General features: G+C 56.0%; 1 protein-coding gene across 2 annotated transcripts; it reads right to left on the bottom strand.

The window, feature by feature from the left end:
• Positions 1-2,576: 2,576 nt before the first annotated feature.
• Positions 2,577-20,287, bottom strand: FAAH (fatty acid amide hydrolase). Of its 2 annotated transcripts, XM_058552320.1 has the most exons (15): positions 20,019-20,286; positions 12,946-13,059; positions 10,462-10,596; positions 10,102-10,235; positions 9,814-10,020; positions 9,524-9,564; positions 9,170-9,294; positions 7,267-7,392; positions 6,630-6,727; positions 5,388-5,487; positions 5,045-5,085; positions 4,241-4,280; positions 3,661-3,769; positions 2,955-3,100; positions 2,577-2,716 (listed from the first exon to the last, which is right to left on the bottom strand). In XM_058552320.1, exons 1-15 carry the CDS (start codon positions 20,211-20,213, stop codon positions 2,588-2,590), a joined length of 1,740 nt encoding a protein of 579 aa, XP_058408303.1. In that variant the 5' UTR covers positions 20,214-20,286; the 3' UTR covers positions 2,577-2,587. The 2 variants fall into 2 exon arrangements, with proteins under 2 accessions (XP_058408303.1, XP_058408304.1); XM_058552321.1 differs by lacking the exon at positions 7,267-7,392 and having other exon boundaries at positions 20,019-20,287.
• Between the last annotated feature and the right edge of the window lie 1,591 nt (positions 20,288-21,878).

Genomic DNA, 21,878 nt, shown 5'->3' with positions numbered 1-21,878 from the left:
CAAGTGGTGATCAGGGAAGGTGACACAGGAGCCTGTGTTCTAAGCAGAGAACAGCTAACACACAAGCTCTGAAGCAGGGACCAGCTTGAGATGATCAAGAAACCACAAGGTGCTTATGTGTCTGGAGCACGATGAATGAGGAAGACACCCAAGAGGAGGCTGGAGAGGTGGGCAAGGGCCACTCCCCACAGGGCCTTGTAAGACACGAGGAGACAGGCTTTTATTCTCAGTGGGGTGGGAAGCCATTGGAAGGTCTTAAGGAGAGAAGTGACTCGATCTGATTTACACTTTGTATAGAGAATGGACTGGGGGATAGGTGAGGATGGAAGCAGGGAGCCCAGTTAGGTTTTTGCAGTGTCCAGACGAGAGGCAGTGGCCTGGGCTAGAGCACAGTGGTGGAAGTGGACGCAGTGGATACTTACTTGCCACAGTGACCACCTCCCCTGCCCCTCGGCAGCATCTGGCCCCCCTGTCCACCGTTGCCCCCAGCCCTGACCACCTGGAGAGTAGATGTGTTTGTGTCGATGTCCACCACCCACAAGCCCAGGAGCCTCCGGATGGGAGCCAGGCTTGGCGGAGCTCCAGCACCGCTCAGCACAGGGCTGGGCTGTCCATGCTGGAGCTCCAAGAGTGAATCAATGAGCCAGTAAAGGAATGAAAGAGAGGCACCCCACCCTGCAGCCTCATGTCTCAAAGCACAAGAATATCAGTCACCAAAAAGAGAAATGGGGCAGGAGAGGGAGGAAGCTGGGGCAGATGGCGGGTAGTTTTATGAACGATATGAGGCAAAAGGACACAGCAGTTACAGGGAATCATGGCGAAGTGCAGCTTCTACGCGGTCATCCCAAACTGGGTGTCCACGTGGTTTGGGCCCTCTAGTCAGCCCTGCGGTGTGGGGCCTCACGTCTGCCCTGAGACTGGCCCCACCGAGGTAGGGACACCATTGGTAGAGAGTGCAGGTGCCACTGGGCGTGCAACCAGAAGGAAAGCCCCTCTGGAGGAGTAGGAAAATCGGGAGGGAGGCGGCCTGGGGAAGGCAGATTGCCCTGAAAGGAATTTGAAGTAGGCCAGGAAGCTGGGGGCCTGCCCTGCCTGAGGGCTCAGGCTCAGACACGTTTCCAGCAAGCAGGAGAGTCAGGGCCAGGGCCAGGACAAGCGAGGGAGCTCTGCTAGCGGGGCGAAGAAGCCTCCACGGCCCGTCACAGACTAGCCACCCTTCCACCCCCCAGCCAACGCAGTCCAGTAAGAGGCGGGCTGGCAGACTGGGCAGAGATGAGACTGCACTGAGACAGCTCACTCCCATCCCAACTGTCAACTCTCAAACCTCCTTCCCCTCTACCCTTGGGCCGCCACCCTAGCTCAGGCCTCAGGCCTCAGGCCCCCTTCCCCAGACTGGGCCCACAGAGCAGCCTCCTTATCCCTCTCCAGGCTCTGCCCCTCCAGTCTACTCTCCTCTCTGCACCTGAGTATCCTTCAAGAGCTCCCCATTGCCCTTAAGATAGGATTCAAGTTCCTGAACTAGCCCCTCAAGTCCACCTTGATCTGGCTCCCACCTACATCTCTGCTGCTTCTCCTGTGCCCATTTAACATGTCCCCATCTACCAAACTCATCCTGGCCTTTGGGCGTACTGTTCCTCCTCCCTGAGATGTCCTCGTCCCCTATCTCAGCCTCTGGGAACCTTCTAGACTCAAAATAGGTCCTCCTCCTTCAAGAAGCCTTCGCAGAACAATCCAGTCCTTCGCCGGCCCCGTCAGGGCTCTCTAGCAGATCACTTTGTCTCGTGCCCGCCTCCCTAGGCCTGTGGGTTCCTCTCTCCAACGGCACCAGCTCAGGGCCAGCATGCCAGACTCCCTGCTGCCCAGTGCTGGCCACTGAGGACAAAGATGTAGCCATAGGGTCCCTGCTGTCAAGGAGAGCCAGTGTGCTAAGGGAGGCAGACCCACCCACAGATGCCCACCACACAGGAGCGACTGGGAGGAAATAGCCCACCTACTCTGGGGCTCAGAGGAAGGAGGGGAGGCCTTCTGGAAAAAGGGATCTGAGCTGGGCCTCAAAGGATTTAATGGTAGAGCAGCAGAAAGGGCATCCTTGGCCGAGGGAAGGAGCAAAGGAAGGAAGAAGAGGACAATGTCTAGCAAAGCAAGGCTTAGTCTCAGGGGTATGGGGGGAGTACCAGGGCTGCAACGCCCACTCTAAGAAGCCTGTGTCCATTCTGTGGGTGACGGGAACCAGGGGAGCTTTTGGAGCAGGAGACGGACATGCTAGAGTCGGGCTCCAGAAGGTCAAGTTTCCAATCCCCTGTGCCCTAACAATGACGGCCAGAAAGGACACAGTTAGTGGGCCTTTGCCTATGTCATACCCACTGGCTGCCACCTGGGGGGTCAGGGCAGAGAGAGGGGACCAGAGAGGGGAGCAAGGTCCTGACTCAGGGGGTCTGCACTTCTTGCAGGGGATCAGGAGAGGGGGACACGGAAGGCCCTGCCCTAGGCTGAACATCTCCTCGCAGGGTGGCAGCTGTGCCCTGACTAGGCTGGGTGCAGATCGAGTGGGTCTCAGGTCCTCCAGAGCCAGGCGGGCGGGCAGAAGTCAGGATGGCCGCTTTTCAGGGGTCCTCAGTAGCTCCACCTCCCGCATGAACCGCAGACACAACTCTTCCTGCCAGGGCAGAGCCACGCACTGCACGGCCACAGGCAGCCCCACGCTCTTCTTCACGGCCTACAGGGGACACAGGCATCAGGATGGGAGGTGGCGAGGCAGGACCCCACCCCAGGTCCAGGCAGCACCCCAGCTGGAGAGGAGGGCAGCACAGCAGGCCAGGCCGCAGTCTTTAGGGGTCTTGGTTAAGAAGGACAGGCAAGCTTACACTGTTCCCTCCACAGCAGCTAGAGTCGGGGTGCAGATGTGAGTCCAAGGGAAGGGGGACCCAGGGGACCAGCGAGCCACATGGCCTCACCTTCTGCAGCACCTTGTCCCAGATATCCCCAAAGTAGCCCCTGTAACGTTCCATCTGGGCCTCATCCTCGGCGGTCACCGTGGTGACGGGCACCACCCCCGCTGGGAAGTTCAGGCAGTTGTAGAGCAGAGTGTAGCTGACAGCCCCTGAGACACAGCACAAGTGGCTGGAGCAGGCCGGTGACCTTCAGTGCCAACTGTCCTCTGTGTGCCTCAGTCTTCCACCTGTGAAATGGCACCCCGCCTCCACAGACAGGGAGAGGCTCTCTCCCAGGACGGAGACTTGAGTGAGTGACAAGGCCCAGGAATCCAGATTAGGGGAGGTGGCGAGCCTGCTGATGCTTCCCTGTGCCTGGGCCCACGTGGCTTCCCCGACCTGAAATGTTGCTCCTGTTTTCTTAGCTTATCTAAATCCCAACTGGACTTCAAACACCACCTGCCAAAACCACGGACTCTGTAACTCAAGATCTCCAACTTGAATAGTGCTGAGGACAGGGAGCTCATTCCCTCCCAGGGCATTCCACATGACTCCCATCTCTCCAGCCAGCCAGACTGTGAGCCCCCTAAGGGCAGGGTCCTCCCCTAGGGGTGCAGCCCTCCCCCAGAGCTCTTCTACTTCCCAGCAGTCCCATAGGGTACAGGCTGAACTCATAGAAGAGAAGAGACAGGTGGGAGTGCCAGGGGTGTGGTGAGGCAGCAGGCCTCACCTGTGGCCCTCCCTGGGGCATTCAAGTCCAGAGCAGGGCCCAGCATGGGGGTAAGCAGCACATCCAGGTCCAGCGCTCGCCACTGGGCAATCACGGAGTTGCGGTACACCTGGGGAGGACACCAGCACAGCCGGTGGAGCACTCAGACCCAGCCTATCACGTGGACTCTCAATACTGGGACTGAGGCTGGGGTGCCTCTGGCCCCAGCACCCGCCCCTGGGTCTGAACTGAGCCTCGATGGGATGAAGGTCCTCGGGGCACACAGGCCTGGCTGCTTTCAGGGGGCATCAGCTGCTCTACTCCTACATGAACCGTAAACACCATTCTTCCTGCCAAGGCAGCACCAGAGGCATGAAGAGGCATCCGGGACAGGAGCCCCAGCCTGACCCAGCCCCCAAGGACAGGCATCTGGGCAAGTGAGGGTCAGAAAGCAGGGCCCAAGCAGACCAGGCCAGGGAGTAGAAGGGGGAATGACAGCCCACTCCAGGGGACCAGTGGGACCAGGAGACAAGAGACCCTGCTGGCAGATGCCCTGTCCAACTCCACCCCACCTACTCCAGTCTAGGGGCTCTGGCCTCACCTCAATCTCGTGCTGCAGTTCCCAGAGCTTTCCAGCCGACCTGGGCAGAGGGAGTGAGATCACGGGCATGATGGTTACAGCCATGGGGATTAGCAACATCAGACCCCTATTCATAACACCTCCCAGATCTCATTGCTCCATGAACCCTTCTCAACTCTATGGGAGCTCTGAGAGGGAAGCAGTGCAGAAGTTCAGATCCCTAAGTTCATGTCCCGTTGAGTCGCCAAGAGGGACTTATGCTGTGTCACTTAGTGACTCCACAGCAGAGCCAGGACCCAGGCCAGCCTGATTCCTATCTACTCTTAAGACACCGGAGAGGCCAGAGCTGTCACAGGTCCTAAATGCCTGCTGGTGAGGGAAGGAGCAAATCCACAAGACGTCAGGGCCTGAAAATGGGGCGTTTATTCCCTGCTTTTCCCGCTGAAGCCGCTGAAGGGCAGGCAGGACCCGGTGCAGCTCAGTCCAGCTCCGATCTCCAAGAGCAGCATCTCTCACAGGTTCCCTGCGATCTCCCTCTCCCCTGCTCCATACCAACTCCTTTCCACCCACGCCCCAGCCAGGTCAGTCTTCTCCTCTCCACCCTCTCCCATCCTGTTATCTCCCTCAGGCCCTTGCTCTCCAGCCAGACCTGGACCTTGCTAAGACAACTTCAAGGTCCAACCTGAAGGCCACAGAGGTTGCCACTCTGCCTGAGCCACTTCCAGCCTCAGAAGCTACTTCCCTCATCTTTTCCTGTCAGAAACCACAGGGACCCAGATCAGGGGAAAAGGGGGGCAGGCATCTGGGCATGGGAAATATTCTTACCGAGACTTCATGCTGCTGAGAAAGGCTGCCAACCTCGGGAGCTGCAGGACAGACACAGAGTCAGTGACTCAGCTTTGGGCCAAGTGCTAGCAACAATCCTCTTCAGGCCAAGCCACCCGTGCCTCCTCCCTCTGTCCCCCACCCAGGTCCCAGGTCGGCACCCTTTCAGCATGTGGGCTGGGTGAAGATTGCAGGGCAGGGTGGGAGGAGAGGAGTCTGGGTGGGAGCTGGAGAGGAGAGGGGGCCATGCCTGCCCAAGCCAAGAGAAGCTAAGGGGTGGAGGGAAGAGCCCCAGAGGGTCCCTCCCAGCCCACCCCACCCCTCCCACTCCTTGTGCCCTCACCAGAGGCTTCAGCAGGAAGGCCAGAAGTCCTTTAAGCCACCTGGGCAGCTTCAGAATTGAGACCAGGTCCCCCAAGCAGGGGTCCACGAAATCACCTTTGCTGGGAGACGAATGGTCCAAGTCCAGGCACCCCCACCCCAGGTGCTCCTCCTGGCTTCCCCCAACCCACTGCACCCCCATTCTCTACTCAGTGACCCTGGCCACCCTGCTCTTCATCAGACTCCAGTAACCACTGGTCTCCAACCCCTTCATCTGCCTCCTTTCAAACATGTGATTTGTTTCTGCTGCTCCCTGAGGATGGACTTGTTTCTGCCTGGGCTCTACCCCACACCCACTGGAGCTCCCCAAGAGGGGACTCTGTGTCTCCCTCTCTGGCAAACTCAGCTTGGAGCAATAAGGACTGAGGGGAACACCTCCCCGGCCCGAGGTTCAGACTGAGAGCAGTATCCCCCTGTCGATGCTGACGCCAGTCTGGAGGCACACTCGGTGCAGTCCAGCGTGGGCCGCCATGACACTTGTCTCTGAGGCTGGCTCTAGATCTCAGGGAAAGATCTCAGGCGGCTGACCCTGGGGCCTCATTCCCAGGACCAGAGTGAGGGGCAGCCCCTTCCGTTGAAGCCTGGACCATACTCCACTACTGGGGGATGTCTAGGCACAGGACCAGAAGGCACCTTCACAGGCCTGTCCTCTGCCTCTGTCAACCTTTAAGGACTGAAAACATCTAAGCGGAACCAGCTTCTGTAACAGGAGCTCTGCAAAGTCCCTTAAAGCAAATCTGGTCCAACCCACCCACTTTACAGAAAAGAAAACTGAGGACCTGCTCAAAAGGGAAAGACGTGGCTCAAGTTAGAAAAGCCTGGAGTCACAGCTTGATGTCTAGACCCCTGCCCTCCTGCTTGATCCTGCCCTTGTCTCTCAGTCTTTCCCAGACAGGCAACTCCCTGCCCACCTCCTACCTCCCAGCAAGCTCAGCTCAGGGCCAGCCCATGGACGCTCACTCCAGCCTCCCCTCATGCTGGCACCTTTCCAAGTCTCCCTGGCAAGGTATGTCCAGGCTCAAGCTGCAGTTGGAGAGGCGGCGAGGTCCCTGCCCAGGATGCTCAGAACTTCATGTTCAGCTGAGGCCTGTCCCCCATCTTCCCCCAGACTTGCCTGTCCTGGGGGTCATGGCACCCAGCTGCTCTCCCTGGGTCTGCCCACCTCCTGATCCCACCACAGACCCCAAAGCCCAACATCACTCACAAATTCTGTAGGAAGCTACTGCCGCCGTCACTGAACAGCCCACCTGTCGACAGGTTCTCCAGAGCATGGGGTATGTCGCTTGGCAGGAAGGGAACTAGCTGCAGGGATTGAGGGGTGTAAGGCCCCAGACCTAGAAACCTTTGGTCCCACCATCCCCGTGTGCTGCCCAGGCGGCCCTGAGGATGGACTGTACCAACTTGGCCTGCAGAGTAGCCCTCACTGGAGCCACAAAGGCAGCCTTATTGGCCCATGAAAACTCCCTGTAAAATGCACATCATGACAAAAGTCTGGAGCCACACCTGAACTTGTCTCAGATGAGCAGACCAAAACCCACTGGCCCACCATCTCAGGGCCCAGGGACCTATGGACAGCTGTGCACCACCGCTTGTGGCTGACGAGGCCCTCCCGACGCAGCGCTCACACATCCCAGAACGGGGCTGAGTTCACCATCAAATCACTTACCCCAATACTCCTAGTCAACCCCCTATCTACTGGTCTCCCAGGGACACAGTTCCCATCCCCAAGCACGAAACAATCTGGGTGCAAGGACGCCAGGGAAGGGTGGCAGCCAAGGGTACCAGGAAGGCTTCCCTGAAGGAGGGGCCCTGCCAGGACTTCTGGGCTCCCGAAGCCATACCGTGTGGCCAGCAGCCTCAAGGCTCTGCTTGGTCTCCAGCAGGGCCCGCCTCATGGCCGGGGTGGGCATGGTATAGTTGTCAGTTTCATAGTACCCCACACGCAGGGGCTGAGAGCTTGTGTAGACCTGGGGGGCAAATACAGGAGTCACGGTCAGGTCAGGAGAGGGCGGTCTGACGCAGGGCTCCCAGAGATCTGAGAAGCTACAGCCCTAGACACAGCTGCGAGGCCGCAGCCTGGATCCCCTGAAAACTAACTGCCGGCAGGGCCGGCCCCTTCTGCACCGACCCTTTCACAAAATACCTTCACAATGACTCTGCAGGTGGGCAGAGTAAGGATGAGGATTCCCATTGGTCACATGAGGAAACTGAGGCTTCAGGTCTAGATAGGGAGACAGGTCCAGAGTGGATGCCGAGTGACAATCCTAGGCCGGAACGGGCATCCTACCTCTTGAGCCGAGGCTCTCCACTGCCTGTTTCAAGATGCAAGTCCTGGCTCCCACGATAAACTGTTCCAAACCTCTGGACAGGGACCTCATCACCTCCTCTCCTCCCTCTCAGGAAGGGGTTCAGGAACCACTATGTTCCCTTAGAACATCCTCCTCTGCTAGGGAGGGGGCGCTCACCCACCCAGCCCAGATCTCCCGCCTGCCAAGAAACACTGAGGCCCACTCTCCTGTCCAGGGACCCTCAGCCCTTCTGAGGCAGCCTGCGCTGGGAGAGGGTAAGAGGTCTGTACAGGAGAGACCTGCCAGACCGCTGAGAAGCGGAGCTTACTCACACAGCTTACTGTCTACGTTACCGTGACCTGACTATTCCACTGTCTGCATCCGTCTAACTTGACTACTCCTGAATGCTGTGTACATAAGTACAAAGAACTTTATTGTTGATTCTTGAAAGACCCATCAACTCTTCAACAGAAGCGTCAAATGACAGTGTATACCCCAGCGCTCCCTGAACCCCTCACCTCAAAATCCTCACCTCGCTGTGTCCACCGATCCTAAACTATGACATCGTGATCCTTATAAACCAAGTAGAAAACTCACCTTAATCCAGACTTCAAAATCTCAACAAATACCCCAACCTTGCCCCCTCCTCCACACCCCACCCACCCCACCCTGGCGGCGCTACTAAGGCTCTGTTGAGGCAGCACCCCCCCTCACCACAGAAAGTAATAAACTCAGCCTTGTCTGACCCATAGGCCGTTTTGGTGATATTTTAGGAAGCCAGCATTTGACACCGCCCACAGATCCCAGCTCTCTCCACTGTTCGCTGTCCTTAACTCACTCAGCCTACATGCCAAGCATCCTACTGCAGGCAGGGGATATGGACACGAATACAGTCACGCACCGCTTAAATGACAGGGATACGGTCTGAGACATGCATCGTTAGGCGATTTCAGCATTGTGCAAACACCAGAGCGTACTTACACAAACCTATACCACACACCTGGTACTATATGGCTATATGGTATTAATCTTATGGGACCATCGTCGTATACACAGTCCAGACAGAAACATTGTTATGCAGCACACAACTGTACTGTAAGAAAGGCTCCTTTTTGCTGATGGTCAAACACAGATGAGGCACAGGAGTTCTCCCTCTAGCTGTTCTCCCGCTGGGAAGTGGTTTCTCAGTGACAACAGCAGAGCCTGGAGCCAGAAGGTGGGGCCTTTACTCAGCAGAGGCTCCTGCTGGCCAGTTTCAAAGACTGAGTTTCTAAACGCAGGCAAGGGCTCCACCTGGTGGCTGTCTGCAGAACAGCAGCTGATTCTGGTCTCAGGCCTCGAGGCAGTGGTTTTCAGGAGACAGAGCCTCCAAGGCATGACCACACTGCCTGCGGGCTGCTGTTCTCTGGGCTCAGAAGCACCAATGATAACCAAATCCACCCCTACCCGTGCTCACCTCCTCCTTGAAGGGCAGGGGCGGCACGGTGGGGTCCAAGCGGAACATGTCGTCACACAGCAGCGCTCGCAGGCACAGCGCCAGGCTCTCCACGTCTCGGGCCATGGGACCGACTGAGAGCTGTACTGTGGGGTGGGGAGGGGAGGGAAGACAGATCACCCAGTCCCAGCGGGCTCTGGAGCTGGGCCCAAGCAAGGGCGGGGCCATGGCCCAGGAGTGTGAGCAGAGACAAGGAGGTAGGAACTCAGACCTAGTGTGGCCTAGGGGCCAAACGCTGCCCCAGGAGAGACAGGGGCAGAAGTGGATCAGGCAGACCTCCCTCCTCCAGGGCGCTGAGGGAACGACAGATCTCACCTGCCACCTGTCCATAGACACAGCCCTTCAGGCCACTCTTGCTGAATAAGAAACACAAGATGTTGGAAACAGGCAATGGCCACCCTCTGCTCAACCCCACACCCATAGAGCAGCTCCCAACTCACACCACTTTGGAAACAAGGAACCAAGCCCAGTGGTACCGTGACATTCCCTCCCAGCAAAACCCCAGTGAGGGAATCCCTGCCTGGAGCCCAAAAAGGGGGGAACCTAGGCTAAGGTCACACAGCCAGAGGCCCAGAAGCTCCCTCCACCCACCACCTACACCTTACCTGAGGCGGTTCCCCGTGGGCTTGAGGCCGCAGATGCCACAGAAGGCGGAGGGAAAACGGATGCTGCCCCCAATGTCAGTGCCTAAGCCCAGCGGGGAGCCTCCAGCCCCAATGAGGGCCCCCTCGCCCCCCGAGGAGCCACCTGGGCTCTTGGAGGACTTCCATGGGTTCATGGTCTGGCCGAAGAGGGGGTTACTGCAGTCATAGCTGGAGGAAGCAGGAATGGGTCAGCCCATGTCACACTGGCTTGGGTGCCCCTGCTCCCACTCTGTACCCCTGAGACCCAACCTGAACATGGACTGGGGGATGTTGGTGTGCACGAAGGGCACAGCGCCCTGCAGCTTCAGCACCTGCACCACCACGCTGTCACACTCTGCTGGCACCCCCTCGTTCAGGCTCAAGCCCAATGTCGAGTCCTGGCCCTAGAAGGAGGGATGGGCACCGAGAGGGACATGGCCTATGAGTTAGGGGCCCTCAGCAGCACAGGGCCCACTCCCACCACCATCTCCCTGGCCAAGGCACACACACCATGGTACCCTCTCAAGGCCTCTGGACCTGACACTTCCCCTGAGGGCCCGGGGGACCCAGGACACAGAGCTGGCTAGCAGGGGTGGGAGTGTGGAGGCCTGATACTGAGGCAGGACATACCTTGTAGCTGAAGCACTCCTTGAGGCTCACAGGGACACCGTAGAGCAGGCCCTGCCTTGGGGCCTGGGACAGCTGAGTCTCACAGTCTGCCAGGTAGGTGGTCACACAGTTAGTCCCTTTGTTCACCTCCCAGGCCTGGGAGAGGGAGAAATGGACACAGGCAGAGTGAGGCTGGCCTTTTTTTAAATTGTGGTAAAATATACATAACATAAACGAGGCCTTTTAAAGAATGCCCAGGGAAAGGTAGCCAGCAACAGCACCCAGAGTCAGGAGCACAGGGGATAACCGAAGGCCAGCACCCACCTCACTGAGGACATCTGGCCCCAGCCTCACCCTGGCTGTCTCTGGCTTTCAACCCAAGACGGAGTGAAAGTACTCCCAAGGCCGGGACACAACTGGGCCACTCAAAGGAGCAGGACCCTGGCCTCAGACGCCCTCAGAGGGATGAGCCGGGAGGAGGGTAGCCCTTGGCCACTCCACCTCCTCCTCCAAATCACATCTCTGCCCAGTGAGGCAGACGGGAACTGGACAGGAACAGATCCCCATCTCAGGTCGCACTGGGAGGCAGCGCAGAGCAGGGCTAGACCCAGGCTCCAGCCTCCCAGAGCCCAGCACCCCCTCTGCCCCACGCCTGGCCTGCACCTGCCCCAGCTAAGCCTCCCCTCTCCCAGGAACTCTTGAATCTGATAATCACGTCACGTGGAGGAGTGATGACTGACACCGATTATAGTAAAGGGGTGGGAGCCTGACTAAAAGGAACCATGCACTAACATTAGGTGGCTATCTGCCTCGGGGCCGGCCTTTCCGGAGCCCTCAAATCGCTCAACAGAGCCCTACAAGACGGAAGGACCAGGGCAGAATGAGATGCAGCTTTCAGTCCATTCTCCTGTTCCTGTGAAACACCTGAGGAAAACGGGTGTGGGCCCTAGTGCCATACTCAGGCACAGAAAACATGCCCACGGCAGGAAGGGAGGAGGCAGATCTGTAACCCGAAGGCTCTCTTACGGATGATTAGGAAGGGCGAGAACTTTTTCAGGGACTTGGATAGGGAAGAAGCAACACGCTTGAGACTGACTCTCAGTGCACCCGGCCCAGGGCGTTCCAGTCCTTTCTCCACAGTCAGTTTCACTCTCATCCTCTCCCAGACCACTGGCATACACGCCCATCAGTCACCTGACACTCATGTCCACCTGCTTAGCAGTCACACTCACTATCACACACTCTCTTTCAAGAAATCATACACAAATCACACTCATAAAGCACAATTCTTTCTTTCATTTCAAACACATTTCTCGAGCACTTACTATATGAGACAACTAGTATTCAGCACTGAGGTGCAAAGACAAATAAGACGAGTTGTGTCCATAAAAAGTTCACATTTGACATGGAAAAGAAGGACAAGGCAAGCCCTGTGATGAGTTGAGAAATGTGCTGTTAGAAAGTGAACACTGAGGGGTCGGCCCGGTGGCGCAAGCGGTTAAGTGTGCATGCTCCACTGTGGCGGCCCAGGGTTCGCCGGTTCGGATCCCAGGCATGCACCAACGCACTGCTTGGCAAGCCATGCTGTGGTGGTGTCCCATATAAAGTGGAGGAAGATGGGCACGGATGTTAGCCCAGGGCCAGTCTTCCTCAGCAAAAAGAGGAGGACTGGCAGATGTTAGCTCAGGGCCGATCTTCCTCACAAAAAAAAAAAAAGTGAACACTGAAGAGGAAACCCTAACTCGGGCTGGGAGACGAGGAGGATCAGGGGAGGCTTCCTGGAAAAGGCGACTCTTCTCTGAGCCCTGACTCAGCCAGGGGAGCCTGTTGCACCAAGTGGGGCAAGAAGAGGGAGAAGAGCCTTCCAGGTGAAGGGGACCCCCCATGAGCCAATGCAGAACATGGCAGGCCCCCGGGGTGCCAGGGAACTGCCAGCAGCTGAGCTGCTGACGCCCCAAGTTCCAGAAGGCCTGGGCCAGAGAGGATGCTGGAGATGGAGGAGCAGAAGAGCAGAGCCTGAAGAACTGCAGATCTGAGAGGGCATCTGGCCAGCAGGCTGGCACTTGGTCATGGAGGGAGATGGTGGTGGAGAACTAGGGTGGCTGAAGGGGCGTGGGGACAAGGGGGTGAACTAGAGAGAGCTATAAGAAGGGAACAGACCAGACTTGGTGACCGATAGGGTGGGGGCGGGAGAGAGAGGGAAGTCTGGGCTGGAAGCCAGGCTTCGAGCCAAGACAACATGCTCAGTGTCCCCACCACCACACACAGAGTCAGCCTCTCTTCTCTCTCTGTCTCTCTGTCTCTCTCTCTCTCTCTCTCACACACACACACACACACACACACACACACACACAGAGCCACTCTGTCTCCTTCCCTTCCTGGCAGCCCCTGGCACTGTGGTCCCACCATCGCCCTCAGCAGGACAAACTCCAGGCCAGGTTTTCCCCACAGCCTGTGCAGAGAGAGGGAGAAGGGGGGAGCAGGGAGGATTATCAGCTGCCTTACCTTTCCCACATAGGTGAAGAGCGCAGCTTCCGGGGACAGCTCCCCACTGCGTAACTTCTGCGCCAGTTGAGGCAGGGGCAGCGCCAGCAATGCCTCGGAGTCCAGGTCGGAGTTCTGGGGAGATACCTCAGATCAGCCCCCCACTCCCCACAGGCCCCGTGTGCCTGCAGCAGACACCTGTGGCCCATGGCCCGAAGTCCCCACACCTACCAAGCAGATGCTCACTGTCACGTGCCAATCCATGACAGACATGCCCACCCGCAGCTCTGACACCAGAAATGGGGCCCAGCCTGCGCAGGCCCTGCCACCTGTGAACGGCGCAGATATATCTCTTCAAGAAGCTTACTGGAGGGGGTGCCCAGGAGAGGCCACGTCAGGCTGATTATTACAGCGTTACAAACAAGCACCACCAATAGCTGCCTATTGTGTGCCAGGCGCCGTGCTGGTGTGCGCTATGTTTAGATTAAACCTTACCACATTCCCACTGCACCGATAAAGAAACTGAGGCTCAGAGAGGGGAAGTGCATTGCTTAGGACCATACAGGTAAATTATAGTGTCTGTCCACTCAGCACACGCTGTCCACTGGCTGTCCACCTGCTCCTGACCACCCAAACGTGGCAGCGAGGGTGAAAACAAGAAGACCCCGCCCTGAGCGGCAGGGGCTGTAGCTGGAGGTCACATCCAAAAGAGAGGCCTTTTGCATTCATCCACAGACATGTATTAGGTGCCTACTCTGCACCAGGCACCACACTAGGCTGGAGGTACAGCCATGAACTAATAAGGCATGTCCGTGTGAAACCAAGGCATGTCCGTGTGAAACCGAGCATGAAGAGGTTAACAAGCCCTCCCTGGGCTAGAAGAAGAGAGCAAAAACTTGGAGATAAGCTTTGCTAACTGCAGCTGTGCATATTCAGCATCATCAACTGTTGTGTTAAAACTAACCAGGTCTTTCTGTCCCTCCCTAGTACATGAGTGAGCTGTCTTTCCCAGGAAGTCAAGGTCCAGACGTCAAGATTCAGCCTCACAAGGCCAAATGCAGGTTGAAGATGAAAACTAACCAGAAAAGTCCAGACAGTCAAGGGAAAGAAATTCAGTCTTCAAGGCCAAACGCAGGCTGGTGGGAAGGTGCCAACCAGCGTGGCCACATGCACCCCCTCCCTTACCTAAAACCCCAGCACGTGCTCTCCCTCACAACCTTTCAACCCCTTGCCTCCCATCTTTCGGGGAGATGGGACAAATTTGAGAGCTCTCGTCTGCTGGCTGACGTCACCTGAAATAAAAACTCTTTCCTTGCCATGAGCCTGGCGTTCTAGTTTTTTATTTGGCCCCTCTTGTGTGGCGGGTAAAGAACCTGGGTATAGGGCCGGCCCCGTGGCTTAGTGGTTAAGTGCGCGCGCTCCGCTACTGGCGACCCAGGTTCGGATCCCGGGCGCGCACCGACGCACCGCTTCTCCGGCCATGCTGAGGCCGCGTCCCACATACAGCAACTAGAAGGATGTGCAACTATGACATACAACTAACTACTGGGGCTTTGGGGGAAAAAAAAAGGAGGAGGATTGGCAATAGATGTTAGCTCAGAGCCTGTCTTCCTCAGCAAAAAGAGGAGGATTAGCATGGATGTTAGCTCAGGGCTGACCTTCCTCACAAAAAAAAAAAAAAAAGAACCTGGGTATATACCCAGTAACACAGGCTCTGGAGAGTTTACAGGAGGTGGAGGGTTGGGAGTGAGCAGATAGTTAATAAGTAAAGAAATAAGAATTTTAATAGTGAGAAATAACTTAGAAAAAATAAAACCAGGTACGGTGAGTGGGCAGCATGTAGGCACAGTGGTCAGGGCAGAGCTCTCTGAAGGAAGAGGGACATCTGCTCGGATACCTGGCTCCCAAGGCCTCGAGGGCTCCCAGAGTCTCTGGGGTTAGACCCTGCCCACAGACACACGCTTGCCTCCTCCTGAAGGGTACTGGGCTAATTGGTGAAGGCCGCTAGAGGAGGACACCCGAGTCACAGCCTCCATCTCTCACCTCCACCCTTCCTGCTCTTGCCATAGTCCCCAGGGACCTCCTTGTTGCCAAATCCAACAGACACTTGACCGTTTATTCGGCCCCCGTCTCACTGAGGCATTCGCACGAAGGGGTTGAGTCCACAGAGCAGCTCTCTTCAATTTCCTCGTGGGCATGGAGATTCTACCCTCCTCCGTGTTCCTCCTGCCTCTCTGCTACTTCTGTCATCCACTTATTCAGTCAGTCAACAAACATGTTCTCAGCATTTATTATGTGCCAAGGACTACGTGAGGGACTATGAATTTAGAGGCAACCAAGACAGACGAGTCCCTGCTTTGAGACAGCTTACATTCAAGAAGATAAACAAGTTTACAAATAATGGACAGATCATGGTAAGTGTGAGAAAGCAAATCAACAGAGCCCTATGATGGAAACAGAGGGCTGAGTAAGATGGGATAGGCAGGCCTCTTTGAGGAGGCGACATTTCAGCTGTGATTTGAAGGACAAAGAAGCCAGATGTGAGGAGAGACAGAGGCTCCTTGAGGTTCCTCTTCCCTCTCTGATGCTGGGAGAAGTCATTCCTTCCCGTGGCTTCCACTCCAGGCTCTCCACCTATCCCGCGGCCTCCTGATCCTCCACCCAGCCTGACCCAGCTGAGCTCCACTGTTCCCACCCTCTGGGTCCTTCCCCCTGCGCTCCGCTCCCCGACTTTCCACAGCTCCTCCTCCAGTACCCTCACTCAGGAAGGGCATGGCCATCCATCCAGATGTTAAAGTGAGAAAACAGGATCATCCGGGACCCCTCTCTTTCCCTCCCACTCACATCCAGTCAGTCACCAGGCCCCCCAAATGGCTCTGGGAAATGGCCACCTCTCCATCTGCTCTACCAAGACCCTCAGCGGTGCTCATCCTTTCCCCACTCATCACACAGGGGCCACGTAACCGGCTACCCCGCCCCCGCCTTGCCGCTCCCACCCACCCTTCCTGCCAGGCAGACAGTGCAAAGCCCAACCAGGCCTTGCCTCTCCCCTTAAAAACCCCATCGCACCACAAGCTCCAGAGCATGTTCCAGGTGGTGCTTCCAGGCCGTGGTCCTGTCAGACTACTCTGCACCCCCTCAATGCGACACCACCCACTCATACCCACCACACCCCCAGAGATGAGCACCCTCCACACACACCCATCACACAACCTTCGTACTCCGGCCTCAATTATCAGGAACACTCTACCCTTCTCCTTTTTTTATTTTATTTTTTATTTTATTTTATTTTTATTTATTTATTTTTCACCCAAAGCCCCAGTAGATAGTTGTATGTCATAGCTGCACATCCTTCTAGTTGCTGTATGTGGGACTTGGCCTCAGCTTGGCCGGAGAAGTGGTGCATCGGTGCCCGCCCGGGATCCGAACCCGGGCCGCCAATAGCGGAGCACGCGCACTTAACCGCTAAGCCACGGGGCCGGCCCCTCTACCCTTCTCCTTAATTTGTTAAAGGGATACAATACTTACTTGGGATTTTTGAAATAATACAGGGAGCTACAAAGAAGAAACATGGATCCCTATCTCTCCCCACATAACCGCTGGTGATACACTTTTTAAAAAGGTATACAAAATGAAAAGTGAACATTTCCCCCACCTCTAAATGGGACCACCCTGCCCAAGCCCTCTTCTGAAAAGAAAACCATAGTTAACAGTTTCTAATGAAACCTCACAGGAAAAAAAATTGTTCATGAAAAACCCACAATGTACATAATTGCTTACATATATTCTATTTGTGCACAAAGGGATCATACTATATACACAGTGCCACATCTTGCCTTTCTCACCTCACAGTGAAAATAGAAAGACTGCTTTATTTTTTTCTGATTATATAAATATGTGCTCATTGTAAAAAAAAAAAGTGCCTGACAGTATGGGGAAGAAAGTAAAAATCACCAGCGAGCCCACCACACTGCAGTAATTACCACTGACAGTGTGGCCACCACCATTTCCCACCTCGCTACAAGGTGCCCTCCAAGTCCTGTGCACCTCAGCTAGAAGCTACCAGCAAGCTCCCGCCCGTTCTCCGCACAAATTTTAATTCTTTCCTATGTTGTTCCATGTTGACAGTTGATGACATCGTTGCTAACAGCTATTTTTAACTCTTCAACTAGTTATCAAGCAGCTGAGACATTTTCTCTTTCACAAGACACCAAAGTAAGTCTGCATCTCCAGGAGGCCAATCTGCGAACATGGGGGAAATTAAATTTGCGTGGAGAATGCAGGAAAGTGTACACATAACCTCCAACTAAGCATGTGGCCACCCTGTATGCAAACTTTTTCAAGGGAAGGATACTGGAGGTGTCATGGAATCACTGCCCCTCCTCCAACTGTTTTTCTCCCTCTGAACCACCTACTGCGCTAATTTCAGGTATCCTAGACTGTCCTCCACGTCTTTTTTATTTTCCCTCATGGTTTTGATCACTTTGTTCTATTTCAAGATATCCCTTCCATTTGATCATGTAGGACACTGATACTGGTCTCAACGAAAACCACATTGTCCTTCAATTCATCTACTGAATCACTTTGTTTTAAGGTCAGGTTCAAGGTGGGCTTGGAGAAGGCCTGGAGATGGAACTACAGGTCAGATCCAGTTGAGGGAAGTGGCATTTGCAAGACCAGTGGGATTCTGACAAAAGGGGTTGTAAGAGACATGGGAAAGAGGCATTCAGGGTAAAACCACAAGTACACAGGCACAGACGCATGAGCAGGTGTCGTGTCACGCCTCTCCCAGCCAGCATATTCTATTAATGGTGCTCCCTCTCTTCTATCTAGAAAATATTGAAACTCATGTGGGGGCAGGGTAGAAAACGATGGGCAAAGGGTTATTACAAGTTAAGTCTCACCTGGTCAACAGAGAGTTCCTAGAAACACACCTCACTCCAGAGCTGCTTTGGAGCCTAGAGAGGTGGACCAGTGTGTGGTGGTTCAGGAGGTGCTGAGGGTCCCCCTCCTCCAGTGCCACCTCGGAACAGAGGTAGCTGGGCTCCCAACTAGCTTCGTCCAGAGTCTGTCAGGCGGGAGCTGCTGTGTTCTCCCATGGCCTGCCCCGGGCCCTGCTCACCTCAGTGCCCCTTGCTATTTAGGGCTGGGCTGAGAAAGCTCCAGAAGAAAGGCTGCTAAAACAGCATCAGAACCCGCCTCTTTGTCATCCAGCAACCCCAGAGCCAAGCAGAAGGTGCTTCAAGGCCAGCCGGCCGGCAGGGAGAAGGGAGGAGCTGGTCCCAAGGCTGAGGCAGAGTTCAGTTAAAAGTCCACCTCCTGCCTGCCCCCAAGGCCTACAAAGCTATTGTCATCAAGACCTCACCCATTTGCTGATTGCTCAAAATAATGAGGCTCCTGAAATTGTTCTCCCTTTGTTCTCCACAGTCATTGGAAAACTAAGAGGTAAATTTCTCCACCCGGAAGAGCCAAGCTTTGGTGTTCTGAGGCCAGGCTCTCTTGCCCCATAGGGGTTATGTAAACAGCTTTTTGTATTTCAGGGTCAAAACTTCTACCCTGGAAGATTCAGTTCTTAAAAATAATGAAAGGCAGTTGCTCCAGAGGGAAACTGTATAGATGCTGATGTTTGGAGTTGAAGTGAGGAAGACCCACCCTTCTACCACCCCACACTCCTGCCAGCCCGTGCGTTCCTTGCGACTAGGAGGGGAGTTCCGTAGGCAGTAACTGTGGGCACATTCCTGCAGCTGCCCCCACGCAGCTCTTGGAGCTGGCAGAACTAAGCTGGCTGCACAGAAGGACTTGGGGCCTCCGGAGCAGCCGAGGGTCTCCAGGCTGAGCCGGGGGTCATTGCAAGGATCCCTGAGCAGAGCACCCAGGAGCTCAGCCAGAGAAGGAGGACTAAACAGCAAAAAACCTGTGCTCAAGTAGGGGAAGTGGCCAGTTTGGATTAAACACCTAGAAATTGACTGATGGTGGACTTTTCAGGCAGCTTGATGAGTGGAGGCTGGAACCAGATCGATTTTGATTTCAATAAATAAATAAATGTGACATATCCTGGCCCAGGAATGATGTGGAGTAAATTCATACCATTACATCCAGCCAAAACCTCACCGTAATCAAGGCCGCACCCTGGGCCTGGCATTCAAGGCCCAGTCTCCTTTCCTAATATCTCTCCCCTGCTCCTCTCCACTGGAATGAGGCTGGATAGTCCCGCTGGGCATCTAGGTTCTAGCTACAGCTCTGCCTCAACTCAAAAATCACTTGCTATAGCTGAGCATCTGCTAACTGCAATTTTCTGTGACTCCCTCTCTTTCTCCCCCCGAGGCACATCCTCTGACTCCTGCTGTCCCCATCACCTGCAAAGTCTTCCCACAGTCAGATCCAAATCCTATCAAACACAGACCCTCAATACTCGCAGGAAGTCCTTCCTCCCTCAGCAGGTAAGAACATTTCCCAGAGTTCAGCATTTTGACTTCTACCTGGGTTCCATGTCTTAAGCCCCCTTTTCCACCCCCATACACACACTGAGCAGATCACCAGGGAAGGGCTGGAACTAATCCTGCTCACGGAATGTGCTGTGGGGGGTTGGACACCACGGCCTGAGCGGCAGGAGCTGGGGAGACTTTCATTCCACCCCAGCTCTGCCAATAACTCCCTGTGCACTTGAGCAAGTCTCCTTCCGGCTCCCTCCTAGGGTCCTCAAGCACAAATCAATGAGTTTAAACTGTAAACTCTCCAGATTTCCTCGGCCATCACTCCATGATGCCAAAATCCAAAACCCTAGCCTCCTATTGGTTCTCATGCTCGCGTGTTAGCGTTCCAATAGTCAGTGATATTGAGATTCTTGGGCATCAAGTAAAGCTCCTCTTTGACCCGTTGCGGCGATGGCCTCCACAACCTGCCCAACTCCTTTCATTTCCCTTCCTCTCCTCGGTCCCACCTGGCTCCGAAAGAGTATGGAATGCATTAGGGCGAGGAGGGGCTCGGAAAGTTACAAACCTGCGCTGCCCGCCACCTGCCCCTCCGAGCGCCGGGAGGCTGAAAGTGCTGCTGCGGTACCCCCCTTCCCCCCTCCACCCCCACCCAACCGTCACCTGGAGCCGGAAGCGCTGCGCAGCCTTGCCCATGTTCTCCAGCGCCGCTTGCTGCCGCTGTCGCGCCCGGGCCGCCGCGCCCCGCGCCGTCCGGCGACCGGACCAGCGCAGGGCCACGGCCGCCGCCACCAAGCAGCAGGCCAGGGCAAGCCCGGAGGCGCCGGAGAGCGCGGCCCACAGTTCGTCCAGCACCATGGTCTCCCGCCGCCTCCCGCTGCCAAGGGCGACAGATGAAGGATCAGCACGCGCCAGTTCCGCCGCAAAACCCGGCCTGGATCGCCGGGATCCCGCGCCCGGCTGCGTGGGCGGGGCGGGCGGGGAGCGGGCCGTTGCCAGGCAGTGGGCGCGAGGCCGACGGCGAGCAACGGTCAAGGTCAAGCCCGGCGGCCCGCCTGGGGTCGCTCCCCGCGTCCTCCCGCCCTGCACCGGGCGGAGCGGGAGGGGCACCCGCTTCCCCGGGGCGCCCTCGGAAGCACGAGCGTAGCAGCGGTTCGGCGCCGCGGTCCGCCAGGCCTCCGCCCGCGCACCCCAGAGCCCCGACTCTCGGAAGACGCAGCCCAGCCCGAGCCCTCCGCGGGAAAAGCCGGCCAAGACCGCGGGGAGCAGCAACAGTTGGGCTCGCGGACCTGGTTAATCCTCGCAAACAGTTTAGCAGCAGCTTTCCTGGAGAACCTTGCGTGCGGGTCGTGCACCGCAGGGCGCCCACCTCTCCCCTGTGCGGGGCTCCCGGGCGCGAGCCCCGGACGGACACAGGAAGTTTTTTCAGCGCGCCCACCTGCTGCCCCCTCCGCTTTCCCCAATGCTGGGACCCCGCGTCTGTCGCCCTGGGCTCTTTTTTATGGCCAAACCACTCATCGCTTGTCCTTTTGCTCAGCCACCTCCCGCAGACTGGCCTTCCCAGGGTCACCCTTTTCCGGGCCTGGACCCTTCTGGGTTTCACCCCCAGGAAGCAGGAAGAACGCCTGACCAGGGGGAGTTTGGGGACCTGGCGCCCTTCATTAGCGGCGTGGGGGGATTGCATACGCACACACAAATGCTTCTTCAGCCTAGGCTCTCTCACAGGACTTGATGTTTATGTGCTTTACCTCATTTGTCCTCCCAGCAGACCTATGAGGAAGGCATTTTTATTATCCTCCTTTTACAGATGAGGTAACTGAGGACCAGAGGGGTTAAATGACTTCTGTGGGTCACACAGGTGGCTGAGCGGAGATTCAAACTCTAATCCTGAACCATTGCTCTTAACCATCAAGCAGAACTACCACTACTGCCCCTGGAAGTGAGGCTCTGTGGGATGGGGTATAGGAAAGTGCTTTGTGACTGGAAACATTGTCTGCTGAAACACTGTGCTGTCGCTCCAGTTCTGTCTTTACTGCTGAATCTCGGCCTTTACCTGAAAGGAGGAGGGTTATGATGCCTACCTCACAGGATTGTTAGGAGGAGTCTGTGAGGTCCTTTACCAGTGGTGCCTGGCACACAGTAGGCCTCCATAAATGTTTGCTGACGGAATGAAAGGCCTGGCTATGAAGAGCCTTGAATGTTATTGGAAGAATCTGGACCTGAGGGCCTTGCAAGTCACTGTTAGGCTCTTGAGCATATTTGGGAGGGGGCCAAGGCCTTGTGTTTCTAAATCTTTAGTCCTCGTTGAATGCTGCTGAGTTCCTACTCACCACTGATGGCCCTTTGTAAGTTTCAAATCCGTGGACCTCAGTTTCCCTAGAAGAGGAGAGCTGACAGATGCAGGGTGATGGAAACCCCAATCTGAAGTAGGTCTTGCAAGGTCACCTCCCCCCATCTCCCGATGGAATAAAGGGATTCTAGCCCTTGATTCACCCTTCACTTGCTGGGTGACCTTGGATAACT

This window comes from Diceros bicornis, chromosome 13, assembly GCF_020826845.1.
Source record: "Diceros bicornis minor isolate mBicDic1 chromosome 13, mDicBic1.mat.cur, whole genome shotgun sequence".
NCBI lineage: Eukaryota > Metazoa > Chordata > Mammalia > Perissodactyla > Rhinocerotidae > Diceros > Diceros bicornis.
Note: the sequence above shows the minus strand (reverse complement) of the source record. Positions and strands in the feature narration are given on the sequence as shown.

Bases quoted from the DNA above. Each gene is read 5' to 3' on its own strand.
- FAAH (XM_058552320.1), bottom strand. From the start codon at position 20,213: ATGGTGCTGGACGAACTGTGGGCCGCGCTCTCCGGCGCCTCCGGGCTT. The intron at 10,597-12,945 runs GTAAGGCAGCTG...TCCCTCTCCCAG, and splicing joins TCTTCACCTATGTGGGAAAG to GCCTGGGAGGTGAACAAAGG. The intron at 10,236-10,461 runs GTATGTCCTGCC...CCCTCCTTCTAG, and splicing joins AGGAGTGCTTCAGCTACAAG to GGCCAGGACTCGACATTGGG.